Consider the following 12,784-nt stretch of genomic DNA (forward strand, 5'->3'; position numbering starts at 1 on the left):
GCAAATTAATAGCGTAATTAAATGGTTGCACATTGCTCGCTTTAGTATTGCGAATGGGGTCTAGTGAGGAGGAGGAGGTGGAATAATTTATGCGGGAAAAATTATGCACATTGTGATGCGTGAATAGTGGCTGGAGTGGGCGATGGAAGGCTGAATGGTGGTTTTAAAAACTGCGTTTGTGAAATTAATTTTAAGCTTTAACATTGGAGGAGCTTTAAAGTGCGTTTTGTTCAGACATTGATCAAAATGATCACACAAGCTCCGATTTGAGCTTGTTTACGAGGCTAAGATCTTTAATGATTTATCTGTTTCTTTCGCAATTGAGCAATTGTAAAATAAGTCCTTCAATTAAACAAAGATAGGCAAAGGTTTATCTGCCATTTTTCGAAGCAATTTCCCATTTAAGCTCACATTCATCCCAAACTCTTCCGAAGCGTGTCAAATTTCACATCTTTGCAAGGGTTTTATCCAAATTCCACACATATCTCTCTCTCTCTCACACACACACACACACACACATAGCGCTTTTCTCAAACCACGCGTGAAGACTTCACCGCAAACCCCTTTGCACGATCACCCATCTATGCGCGAAAGAACCAAAAAAGCACCTTCTCATCCCTTACCTGCTCTGTTTTTTATCTCTCTCGAACTTCCCATTGCAGGGCTTCACGAAGGAATTTTCCTCGCTGCGCGCACTGATAACGCACCATTCGGTGATGCCGGAGATGCTTCCGGTTCCGCTGTCACTGCCACGACCGCAAAACATCCCGACCAAGTGCAAACACACGGACGACTACGATACCTTCAGTGCGCTGAACGAGTTTTCCAAGCTGTTCTCCGACCTAGACATCTGTTCGTAGTAAGAGCGACGCTTGAGGATATGCAAAGGCCGGAAGGAGAGGTGGTTTTGGAACATTTTGATAAAATTTAGTTCACCAAACGACGTGTGGCACCTGTCCCCTTCACCCCGTTCATCTTGGAGCGAGCGAGCGCTCGACGCTTGTGGTGGTGGAAGATTAGGCTGCCTCCCGCAGCAGGTGGTTAGCTGGCGGTGACATGTGGAAGTAGCTAGACGAAGTAGCAGGAGCTGAGCAGCTGCCGCAGAAGTCAGAGTCGCTTCCTGATGAGTTTGTAAATAGTGTGTCAAATAGCTGCGTGTAAATAGTGCCTGTAGGGTCTGTGTGTGTGCGTGCGTAGGAGACCTGCAGGAAAATGGTTCGGTGCGGAAGTTCCCAACACGTGTAGGCGGATATATCCTCGTCATGGAGGATGCCGCCCTACACCGGCGTACAACAGAATAACAATCAAAATGTACTGAAGCGTCAACGGCAGTCGTTGGTTTGGTGTACTTACACTACGGCACGGTAAAGAGCGATCCTTCTTCTGGCAACCGGTAGTGCTGTTTTTGATATTGTGATATAGAAAACCGAACGTTACCACCCTTCCTCGCAAAAGGCCTGATGGTGGTGTGCAGTAATGGGGGTTTGTGCTGACATTTTGTTGCAACACTCCGGTAGCAGTAACAGAATCAGCCAGCGGTATTTAAGTTGGAAGGGAAGGAATTTAGAGCACGCGTAGGGACCGGTAGTAGTTTGTAGATTGAGAGCATTGATTTAAGAAGCGGAGCGTCCAGGCACGAGAGCCGGACGTCGAGTACTGGAATATGTGCCCTAGAATATACGCGTACCCCAAGTATACACTAAGTGGATAAATGTATGTGTTCGTACAATTGACGTAAACGGAAATAAATGACTTGTGAAGTTAAGCGTTCTGTGTCGCCGTTCTGATGAGGCCAAAACCCATCCGAAAACGATTGTAGCTTGAAGTTAAAACCGTCGCTGACATGCTTGACATTGGACTAAGCTCGTTTCATATTCCTCCATCTTGGCTTGGTGTAGAACTACCCCAGATTGGTTCGTCCGGGATCACATTCAATTTGCGTTTTTAGTTTCCCTTTATCACATTATCTCAACCATTCATCGCACCAACAACAGGACGTTTCATTTCCGGCGTATCGTCACCACATTTCCTGGCGGTGGACCACAGTGACGATGGACATGCGATTGCTCGACAGGATCGTTGCGTCAAACATTTACATCAACATGTCTGTCTTGCCCGAAACGGTCCGCGTAGATGTGATGGAGCTTATCACGTAAAAAGTGTGTAGTATATTCTTCACCACTCTCTCTCTATCGCTTTATAGTCGTGTTGGGCGCGCTTGAAGTTAACGAGTTTTTGATTACATTCTACAAGTACCGGAACTCGTCCCTACGTCCGGAAGGAACTACGCACGGTGGACATTATTCTGCACGACATTGTTGGGATATCTTTCACTCACTCTCTCGCTCTCGTTCACAGAAATAGACTTAAAATCACCGAGTCAAGGGATGATTGTTTTCTCTGTTCGCTTTTGGGGCGAGAAGTACAATTGAATCATTCGCCGTTTTTGTCTTCAGTTAGAAATGTCAGATTAACACTTACCATCCCCGCAGTGGAGTTTGGGCGCTAATAACGTCTCAGCTGAGAGCTTGATTAAAAATGGGTCTCATCCTCTTACTCGCTCCGGAGACGGCTAAGGGCACTTGACTTGTGGGACACTGAATTAAACACGAACTGTGTTTGAGCTGGCGCGGAAGGACACTTCTTTACCATTCCCGTAGCTTTTGCCTGAATAGTGGACTCACAAAAGCGTCCTCTTCCCCATCGTCGATGATAATAATGATGGAAACGTGACGTTGATCCAAACAAGCTTTTATGTTTCGGGTTGCGTTAGGCAACAACGTCATGCCCAGCAGTGACTGGGGTGAGTGTTTTCGAAGCCACCGCCGGGTTTCGAGGCCGCTGGGAACGAGTTGTGGCTAAATTGTCCAAAGCAGTTTGGTAAATAATGTTAAATTGTCAGCGGCAGAGAGAGCGCGCTGGGTACGACGGTGGTTATCGACACAGCAAAGGAACGCACCGGTAACGCAAACAATCCCCAGAGTCTGTGGTGTGGTGCAAGAAGTGGGCATTAAAAGTGGATCCTACTCAAAGTCAGAGCCCGAGTGAGCGTTAAGGTCCGTGGAACGTTCTGGTAGCAGCTTTCGTCGGAACTTCTGATGACATTATTTCGTTCGAGTGTACTTCGTGCTCGTGGCCGGCAGACTCGAAGAATTCGCACACCGCGGCGAGTGGAAAAACAGTGTGCAGTAGCACTGTTTCTTCTTTTTTCCTGAAGCTGAGTTCCCAGAACACAGTGTGTTTTTATTATCCCATTATCTGGAGCACACTGGGCATACCGGGGAGGAAGCCTTTTCGCAGCGTGGGCCACTTGAGAAATAATTGTAAAATAACATTTGCACTTACTAGCTTGGTGCTGCTGCTGCCGTCGTGGATGTTACGCGGATGTCCGGGATGCGAATTTCTTGCATCACCCTGGCAACGTGTCGGGGACAGTGTTCGGTTTTTGGGGAAAGTGTTACCAGCTGCTGCCACACACACACACACACAGAGCGATAGAGAGAGAGAGAGAGCGACAGTGGGTGTGTTTCTGTCTGTAACCTTATCGTTAGCTTTATGGTCATGGTGGGATATGGATACCGGTACCGGTGAGTTTCGAGCGGTGTTAGGTGGTGAAAGGTAACAGCGGACGTAGCTTTTTAGTATGTCACGGTGCTAGAAGTTATTGTGTTAGTGTGGTTGAGAGGTATTTTTAGAGTTGGAAGGTATAATGGAGTTGAGAATGTGAATAGCTTTAGGAGTGTTTCTTCAGCTCCAAAGAGTGAGCTGTAGCTCAAAATGATAAGTGTTTTATGTTTCACCTCAATCATTGCTAATATTTTCATGTGCTTTAATTAAAGAGAACAATGTTGAGAAATTAAAAATAACTTACTGGAATTGAATGTATGCCTTTCAGAGTAGGTTCACGAGCTCGTTATTAATTGAAAACAATGCAGAACGTAATTGTATCTTCCATCTTGCCGCTACTAAATTATTCAAACTACCTTGCTCTCCCGGTCAGCAACTTTTACAGCAACAGCTCGATTGTTGTACGACAGTGAGCATTAAGACATAATTGAAAAATATTTGCAAAGGGAAAGTGCATCGGAGCAAAAAAACAAGTTTGTCAGACATTCTTCTTCCTATATCCTTCAAGAACTTTTCCCCCCTGACGAGCAATGTAAACTGGACATAGTTTTTTCGCACCACCAAACATCTACGAAGTGGTAGCAAAACTTCCCAAACCTCGCAGAACTGTTTTGGGGCAGTAAAAAGGAAGGGAGGGACAACAACTCCCAACACCACACCTCCTCCACCAGCTAGCAACTTAAGAAAAGTGTAACGGTGCAGCAAACAAAACTTGTCCTACCGGAAAATCATCTGCTGGAGTGTGCCATTTCGTTTCGTTTCCGTAACCGGCAGCACTGAACTGCCAAGCAGGAAACGGCCAGCCTCGGGGCTCGGCGCAGTGCATCAGTGACCGGAAACCGGGTAGAGGATTGGGAGTTTTTTTTTGTGTGGAGCATTCGAGTTTTCGTATTTGAAGCCGATTGTTTCCTCCATTGCCGTCCCACAATCTGTCACACTCGGTATGGAATGAGCGAAACGAGCGTACGGTCGCTTTTCCAACGACCCAGCCCTCCCTTCAATTCCGGTTTCACAGATGGGATCGTTTCCGTTTTTTTGGTGTAACTTCTTCCACGGGAGTACAGGGAAAAGGGGGCCCCAAAACTGCTGGCACGAATGTAAAAGTGTTGACAACATCATCACCATCGCTGGGTGAGGCTGGGAGCGTTCTCTTTTCTCTCCCTGAACATGCAAGAAAATCAAAAAGAGTGCATTATTTGGTAGCAAAGTGATGAAGCTGCCGGTGGGCATGTTCCCTGTTCGCGGGTTGCACAGGAACGAAGCAGGAAGAAGAAAAACCCCTACCCATCCGAGACACACACACTGATAATTCTCGAATGGAACTCACTGGCAGCTGACAAATCTGACACTTTCCTTCCGCTGACGACGTTCTCTCCCCAAGGCCCAAGCGCCGGGTAAGTGTTTGCCTGCTGGGTCCCGCGTGAGATGAAGTGCGCGAATCAATGGGAAAAAAGTGGGAAAAAGTGTGCCAACATACCATCGCTTGGGTGTTCGCTTTCCCGCGCAGTGTGGGGGAGGGGGGGGGGAGGCATCGCGTAATGGCAAATCGTGGTAGAGGCCGTTTACATGTGTACACACTCCACACGGTGGCAGATGATGGTTGATGGCTGAATGGATTCTTTCCTCTTTTATCTCTACGACTGGCAAAGACGGGCGACAGGAAGAGGCGCTGCTCTGTGCCGACTGTTCACCATCCAAAGAGCGTTCACACCACAAATGGCCATCGGATGGTGGAGGGCTTTGTGAAGGGTGTTCATTAAAATGCGATGAAAACGGAAGGTTCAAGAAGGCTTCTAAGGCTGGCAGTGCAAACGTCAAACGTGTTTGATGGGCGGCGCCTTTTTGCGCGAGAAGCGTGCTGTTTTACAAACGGATGGTTGGGCCGTTTTTGTGCCCTTGGGGAAGGTCTTGCAAAATGGGCCCTGTGAATGGAGCCTGAAGAACACATTTCAATAAGAGGTTTAAGGATTTATTTACCTTTTCTGCAAATGGGAAGTAAGCAGAGTGTGTTGCGTCGAGAGTGTAAAAATAAGCACATCACAACAGCTTTTTATGTGGAGGTGATCAATCGTTTCAATGCTTTCCCATGTTGCTGCTTGATGTTCTACTACAGTGTGTACTGAGTGTAATATTGAAATAAAAATACTTGTCATGTTTTAAGGACCAAAAGTAAATATCACACAGGATTAACCTTCAACGAATGAATGCTTACGAGACACAAACAGGTATCGACTAGCAGATATCAAACACACCTGTGTAATCAGCCGGCCAATCGAATTTCGCTGTTTCGCAAAACCAAAACTATTCGCTCCATTGCATTCCGAAAGATTCCACCAACATCGAAATCCACCCAAACTAATCAAATACACACAAGACACAAGAACATTTCCTCTAATGTTTCTTCGCTCTCCCTCCTCCCTGCGAAAAGGTGAAATGAGAAAGCGCACTACAAGCACATACCCACACATACACAAAAAGTACACACTTGAAGTTAATTGAATGAGTTTTTCCTCCCATCTACCGATGCTTAACAACGTTGCACTCTCTTGGTATAAGGGAGCGCAGCAACCGGCAAGCAACCGGATTCGATATTCGCCCGGTGAATGAAATTCTATCGACTTCGATGGTTTCCGTGTGGCTTGGCAAACCGATTTTGAGGGTACGGAATTGGCTTCGGGGTTTAGTTTTAATCAGTAATTGAAAAATGGCTTTCATCTTTAGCGTCGGCGTTGGGCGGAAAGGGGATCAGATGGTTATCAGCCTGTAAGGAGTGCCTGGGAATAGGGGGGGAAAGTCGGAAGTAAAACGTAACCAGGGCAACACCGTTGTGGAAGGACGTATGTTTGGAATTAAAGTAGGCAATGTTTTGCTATTTAATTCCAGGACAAAATCCAATCAACGCTGCCACCGGGCGCATGCAGCTTGGGTATCGGGTTACAGGGCGCACGTTGTACAAATCTAATTGAATTTGGTACGAATTTTTATGTGGTGTGCGAGTAAATAAAAAGGTCACAAAAAGGTGCCTTTTCCACGGAACCTCAACTTAAAAGTGAAAATAAAGCATCAAATTTAACTCATCTTTACGCACCATTAGTTTGCAAATTTTAATTATTTTAAGAGACTGTTAAAAATGATTCTTCTACCCGCGTCAAAAGATGATCCGTAATAATGGTGATAGAAATTCGTTCCCCGTGTCCCACGCTTAGTTGCGCAACGGGCAGTAATGAAAACGTTGCGTTATTGTGTCCCGCGCAGCGAATCCTTTCTTTGCGTAGCGACGCGATATCAATCTCGTCTCGCCTGGCCTGGCCGTGGCCGAGGCATTAAAATCCCACACACCATACCAACGGTACCTTTCAATATCCTGTTTTTATTAGTACTCAATCATAGGGCCTGGCGGAAGAGCCAGGTTTGGGGGGAGGGGGAGATAATCCTTAGTGACGATGTAATTATAGTCGTTTGCTTAAAGGACATAGCAAGGGTGGTTGTGGAAAAGGGAATGGAACGGAAATGAGCACCATAAAATACATCACATTACGGAAAGAAACAGGTAGTGGTTTTTCAGACTGTGGCGTACCTTTCCCCGGGACGCGAGTTCCGGCCGGAGGTGCGTAGGAAGTAGGTCAGCGACGATTAACGCTACGGTGGATGCTGGATGATTAAACGAGTTGTTAATTTAGTTATCTTTTGTTGGGCCGGGTACGGCTTTTTCCGCGCAATTTCTCTAGCACACCGGTAAGCATTTTTTCACCCTCGCTTTTGATCCGTAAGCTCATAACACGTTTTTGTGATTGCGGGAAGGGAAAGCTGTGGGAAGTGCGATGTATTCCCCCCTTTTTCCCAACACACGCTCGGGGAAGTGCTGATGAATGTTGAAGCAGATAATGAGCATCCGCTTGTCAATTACACGAGCAGGAGGACTACATTAACCACATTGCTCGAAGGAGGGGCACGTGGGTGATAGTAGATGTCAAGGTGGAACCCCTCCCAACCCAACCGGATGTTCCAATTCCTCCAGGTTCCAGGGCTGCATGCAATCAACGTTTCAATACAAGCATTGTCACTAGTTGCCGGCATCATTCACCCTTTGCCTTTCATTCTCGCTGGGTGACATTTTTCAATTTCTCCATGGAAAATTAACACCCAGATTCATGACGTGGGGTCGGCAACGTGGAAGACTGGCGTAAGAGTTACTGTGGCGAGGAGAGAAAGGATGTTCATTGTTAGGGCCATGTATTGTGTCTGGATCGTGGGAGATGGACGAGATGGAAAGTATGCACAACACATCAAACGGACTGGTTTGAATCCTTTTCTCCCATCTGTGTAGTGGAATATCTGTATGAGAAATAATTAAACGTTTTCTTCGGTAGAGGGCGCCCCATGCGCTAAGTAGAATTAATTATGAGCCGGTCGCATTTATAGTGACAGTTCCATTACCGGGCAAGGAACCTGTTACCTGTGCAAATATGATGGATGTGAAACCCGGCAGATGTGACAGTTTTCGTACAGCTCAGGCTGCCATGGAAACCTAGCAAATGAATTACAATATGAAATTGATGTGAAATTTGATGCGACTCTGGAGCATCTCCAACAATGTGCTGCTGTACGATGGAACAGCACAGCAGCCGGTGCCGGCACCAGATGGGTCAGCTTGTCTGTCTTCCCTGGGATTGCGCCAGCCGTCTCAGAACCTCAGAAAAGTGGCATTCAGTAGTGTATTATTGCTTTTATTACTGTGAAGTACACATTCCACGGAGTCGGTGGACGAGAGCTGGTGGCAGCATGACGACTGCCGATGACTATTGCCAGCAGCTGCCCCTTTTGTGTTGTCACTGGAGACTGGTATTCCACTTGGATATGGTGAAATGGAGAAAGTAAGGCTGCTTCTTCCTTCCCACAAGATCGTTTTTCCGCCTTGGGAACCTTCCGTATCCGTATCGCACAAGTCGATTGTAGTGTAATGGTATAAGGCAACATCAGCTTACTGTTCCCAATACGTTCGACGGAGCGATACTCCAGCCGGGAGAATCGGTGCGTTCTTGCGATTATTCCATATTATTGTATCTGCCATGTGGGGTGGAGCGATTGTGTTGTGATGCACACACTGAAGACATCGCTGTAGTAGTGGTCCCGGGCTTCGTATTAAATTCCTTTTGTGCGGTCCATTCGGTTGCCACCCGAAAAACCCGGACGCCGACACCATCATTTCCGCTTCCGTCAAACCGTCAAACGGCGACCGGGTGGACGCCGTTTTCTATCACCAGCTCACTACCGACCTTCCTTTTGCGGATTCTATTTCTCAGCTCGGAGGCGGCATTGGGTGTCCTTTGTCGCTCTCGGTAGGTCACCTCCAAACTCCTCGCGGCAACTCCAAGAAACCGTTCAACCGCTCCATGGCTACGGCTGAACCTTTTTTGGGTGGAAGGAATCTCTGTTGTCTGGTCAGGAGTTCCTAGTATGAAGGATTCCTATTCCGGTCGAAGGCGAACGGAGGCGATATTCTATTGAAACTGGATGTGGAGAGCGAAGAATAGTTGTGGAGCAGTCGTTGCCGGCATTTTCAATAAAATGTATGAAAAGCGATGGTTGATATTGTGCTGTTCCTTCGCTTTTGCATACCCATCTTGGGGCGGATATTTCGTGCACGTTCCCTTGAGGAAGCGGGGAGATTCCCTGAAAAGTTCAACAATAACGGCAAACAGGAGTAAGGTACACGCCGGCCGGATATTACACCCCTTACAGTGTAGTCTTCGGAATGGCGCACCAGTGAATGAAAAAGTGCTGCTATCGCTCACACACCCTACACGTCCTGCTGTTTGGTCCTTTATTTGTCATTTTGGAGCAGAGATCTTTCAAGGGTTTTTTGGAAAAGTTGGAGCCTTTTTCCTTTTTCATTGAAATTAGTACCGATTAATGTTTTGATAGGCTTCAAAGCATTTGGAATCACTTTAACTGCTCGAGTCCAGAATGTGTTTCCAGTAGCTTTAATCGATTTTTCACAGAAACTCCGTTATCCAAATGCTTGTATGCCCGAAGTGCATTGGGAAGAAACATATTTTCCAATTGAAGCTGCTGAGCTATTTCAAGGCATATGTTCCGCTCCACAGGAAACAAATCAGGCGATGCGTGAGAATCTGCCCCCCCGATGCTCCTGGAACGGGCTCAGAGCATAAGCTTTTCGTGTTTGTCTCGCCTTCTTTCCCTGCTATTAAATCCAATCTATACTCGTCAGTAGATTTCGTGTCATTATTAGCTTCCTATTCGCTAGTGCGATGCACTCCACATCATATCTTGCAGGCACCACATCCTCAGCAGTGAGCTGCTAGAGTAGCTTCTTCTCTTATCCCGTGCCCCATTGCTATTGCCAGGAAAGTGGATAACACAGGCGGGAAAGGGATAAAACCATAAAAAGTATTTATAAAAAAAAAACAACATTGCTTCTTCAGCTGCTTATCCGGCGTTTGATTCAGCTGTCCCGGGGATGTCGCGCAGGAAGCTTACAAACCCGGCGAACAACGCCACTGACATACCCGTACGGGCTGTGTGACATAAAAGCATTGCAAAACGAGGGCTTGCATTCCGGCAGTGTGTGTGCAATGAAAGATAGACTATAGATTCCTTCGATCGAAGAAATCGACCAGCGAGTCGGTGGAATGTGGGTCGGCGGAACCATTCATATCGCTGACAACGCTTGGCAGGAATGTTGGGTTGGATGGGTTTTTGGACCTGTCTAAGAAGATGGTGCAGGCACACACACACACACACACAAACTCAAGGTTTGATGTTGATGATGCAGATCCCACCGCGGGTTGCAAGAAGATTGCTATTTCATGTTCTGCGCTCCGGCAAGTTAGGTTCGTATTTTATGGCCCTTTGCTTGAAGACGAACCGCTTCTCCGGGTTTCTGCAGGGCCTCGGTGGAGAAATTTATCGGATATACGTACCGGATATCCTTCGGGATGGGAATGGGTCCCATAATTTCTCTTCCCCCAAGGAACGGAAGAGAGCCTGCTCGTTGGATCGTATTGCAGTTATGAAATACCCGTCTGCTGCTGCATACAAGATCAAATCTGACATCGTTATTAGTCGGGCTAAATGGGATGGAACGGGTTGGTCCATTGGTTGGCGTTTGGGCTTCTCATATCTGCATAGGGGGGATTTCTTGAGCCGGTGCACATGTAACTTGTTGACGTGGAGCTAGGGTGTTGTGGTGTTTGAAGAGCAATTTTAATAATTGGCTATTTGCTTTCGTTCTGTTCGGTTGTTGATTTCGCATCGAGGGTCATTCCATATTGGTTCAGGTTGCATTGCTTCATTAGTTTGATGTGATACGTTCTGAATAAATGGTTTTGTGGAGTTTACTTCAACAATGGCTTGAGTTGTGTTGGCCTTTTCTCGTTTTGAAATATGTTTTAAAATTGAATTAAACAGTTAAACCATGGAAAATTTAATTAAACCCAAAGTCTTACAAATCACCCGTACATATGTCGATTAAGCATTTTAATTAAAGCCCATTAAAGTGCTAGACAAACAAATCCATTAATCGGAAACCCAGAATCCTTAATAAACGCAAACAACGGTCACCGATGGGTCAGCGCAGCGGTCAGGACACACTCACACACGGACAACCCAGTACAGATTATGTCTGTAATTAACCTTACCCTCTTCGCTAATGCAAACTCCCAAAACCACACACACACACAAACGCCACCCCAAGGCACCCAAATGTGCCCGACGACCCGAACAGGAGACACATAAACGCACACGCACGCCCGTGTGTATCATTAAGCCTACGACCGCAAATAATTGGCCAATTGGGTTTCTGGTTTCATCCGCGCGGCAAACCCCGACACCCCGCAAAAGGGTGGAACAGGAACGGACACAACCCGTGCCCGTTCAGTTCACGCGCAATCAGTCCTGGCGAGCGGATGCCGCAACGGATCTCTGGTGTCCTCGTTTTTGGGGCCCGGATGGGAAAGGGCTAAGGACTGTGCTATTGTGCTGTGTGGACCATGGACATTCCGTGGACGGTGGACGGTACGTGTTTATCCACATGAAGGGGTTTGTGTGGTTGTGGTTTTGCACGCGTAAATCTCCCATCGGGGTGTGGTGTGGAAAAAGGACACACAGGTGGTTGTTGATGTACCGTGAAGCGTCAAATGAACACGCGATCAAATGAGTCACCGGGAGGGTAAATTATTAACTCCCAGAAACTATCAATTCCGTTTGCGCTCGTCCGTATGGTTAGGGCTGCCACATCATGGTACAGTTTAATAGCAACTGTTGCCAACAATGAGAAGGTAAATTCGTGGAAAATAATGAATTTTCCGAGGAAGGAATTTTCAGCAGAATTTTCTCTCCAACACAAAGGAACAATTTCCTGCAACAAGAATTCATCAATCGCTACACCAGTTGTACGCCCGTGGGCAAGGATTTTTGGATTGATCGATGCGGGATTGATTGCTACCATGAATGAAGCTCTCAAGAAAAGTTACGAGTTTTCGCGATTTTCTATGGAGAAGTGGAAAGCAAAAAGAAGTACGAAAAAAATAGCAATATCGTGCAAAATAAAGCGAAAGCTAATGGACGAACGGATTAATGAAGCTATTTTGGGAGAGTAGAGTTTGTGTGGTTTGTGGCTATCGCAAAAGGTAAAGAAGAGTGGCGATGTAAGGGCGGGGAATAAAAATTTCTCTTTCAAGGTTTCATAGAACCCGCCGAAATACACGCGCAAAATGGAAGAAATCAAAATAGAGTGGAAGAAAAAACTGCTTCAAACCGAGTGTAAATATTTCTAGCTGAAGGTAACAAAACACACAAAAAATGTAAATCATCACGAAACAAAAGAAACTGTGCAACAGGGAAGAGGCTAGAGTGAGAGAGAGAGAGAAAGCGGGCAAAAGGCAGTAAAATGGTGGTGGCTGTTTTTCATCACATTTTCCCCAAACATTGCACGAACTTTGTCTTATCGGTGTGCAGTTTCGGTTTCTTGCTTGCGTTTTGGTTTATGCTTGTGCAACGAAGCGGTTATGGCTTTTTGGAAAGGGTTTGTTGTTGTTGTTGCTGTTGTTGATTCATTCTTTGCCTCGGTTTGGCTTGCAGCTTTACAGTAGGAAGGTAAACTGTGTAACAACAGCAACAACAATAAGCTAGCTAG

The 12,784-nt window shown here is 46.4% G+C and overlaps 1 protein-coding gene across 2 annotated transcripts in view; it reads left to right on the forward strand.

The window, feature by feature from the left end:
* LOC120902963 overlaps nucleotides 1-1,765 on the forward strand; it is a 53,351-nt gene extending 51,586 nt beyond the window's left edge. For both annotated transcript variants that reach the window (XM_040312075.1, XM_040312076.1), the window contains one exon: nucleotides 663-1,765. In XM_040312075.1, coding sequence (XP_040168009.1) covers nucleotides 663-860 — 198 coding nt within the window. In that variant the 3' untranslated portion in view covers nucleotides 861-1,765. The remainder of the gene's footprint in view (nucleotides 1-662) is intronic.
* Nucleotides 1,766-12,784: the final 11,019 nt, after the last annotated feature.

Source organism: Anopheles arabiensis, chromosome 3 (assembly GCF_016920715.1).
Source record: "Anopheles arabiensis isolate DONGOLA chromosome 3, AaraD3, whole genome shotgun sequence".
NCBI classification, from domain to species: Eukaryota; Metazoa; Arthropoda; class Insecta; order Diptera; family Culicidae; genus Anopheles; species Anopheles arabiensis.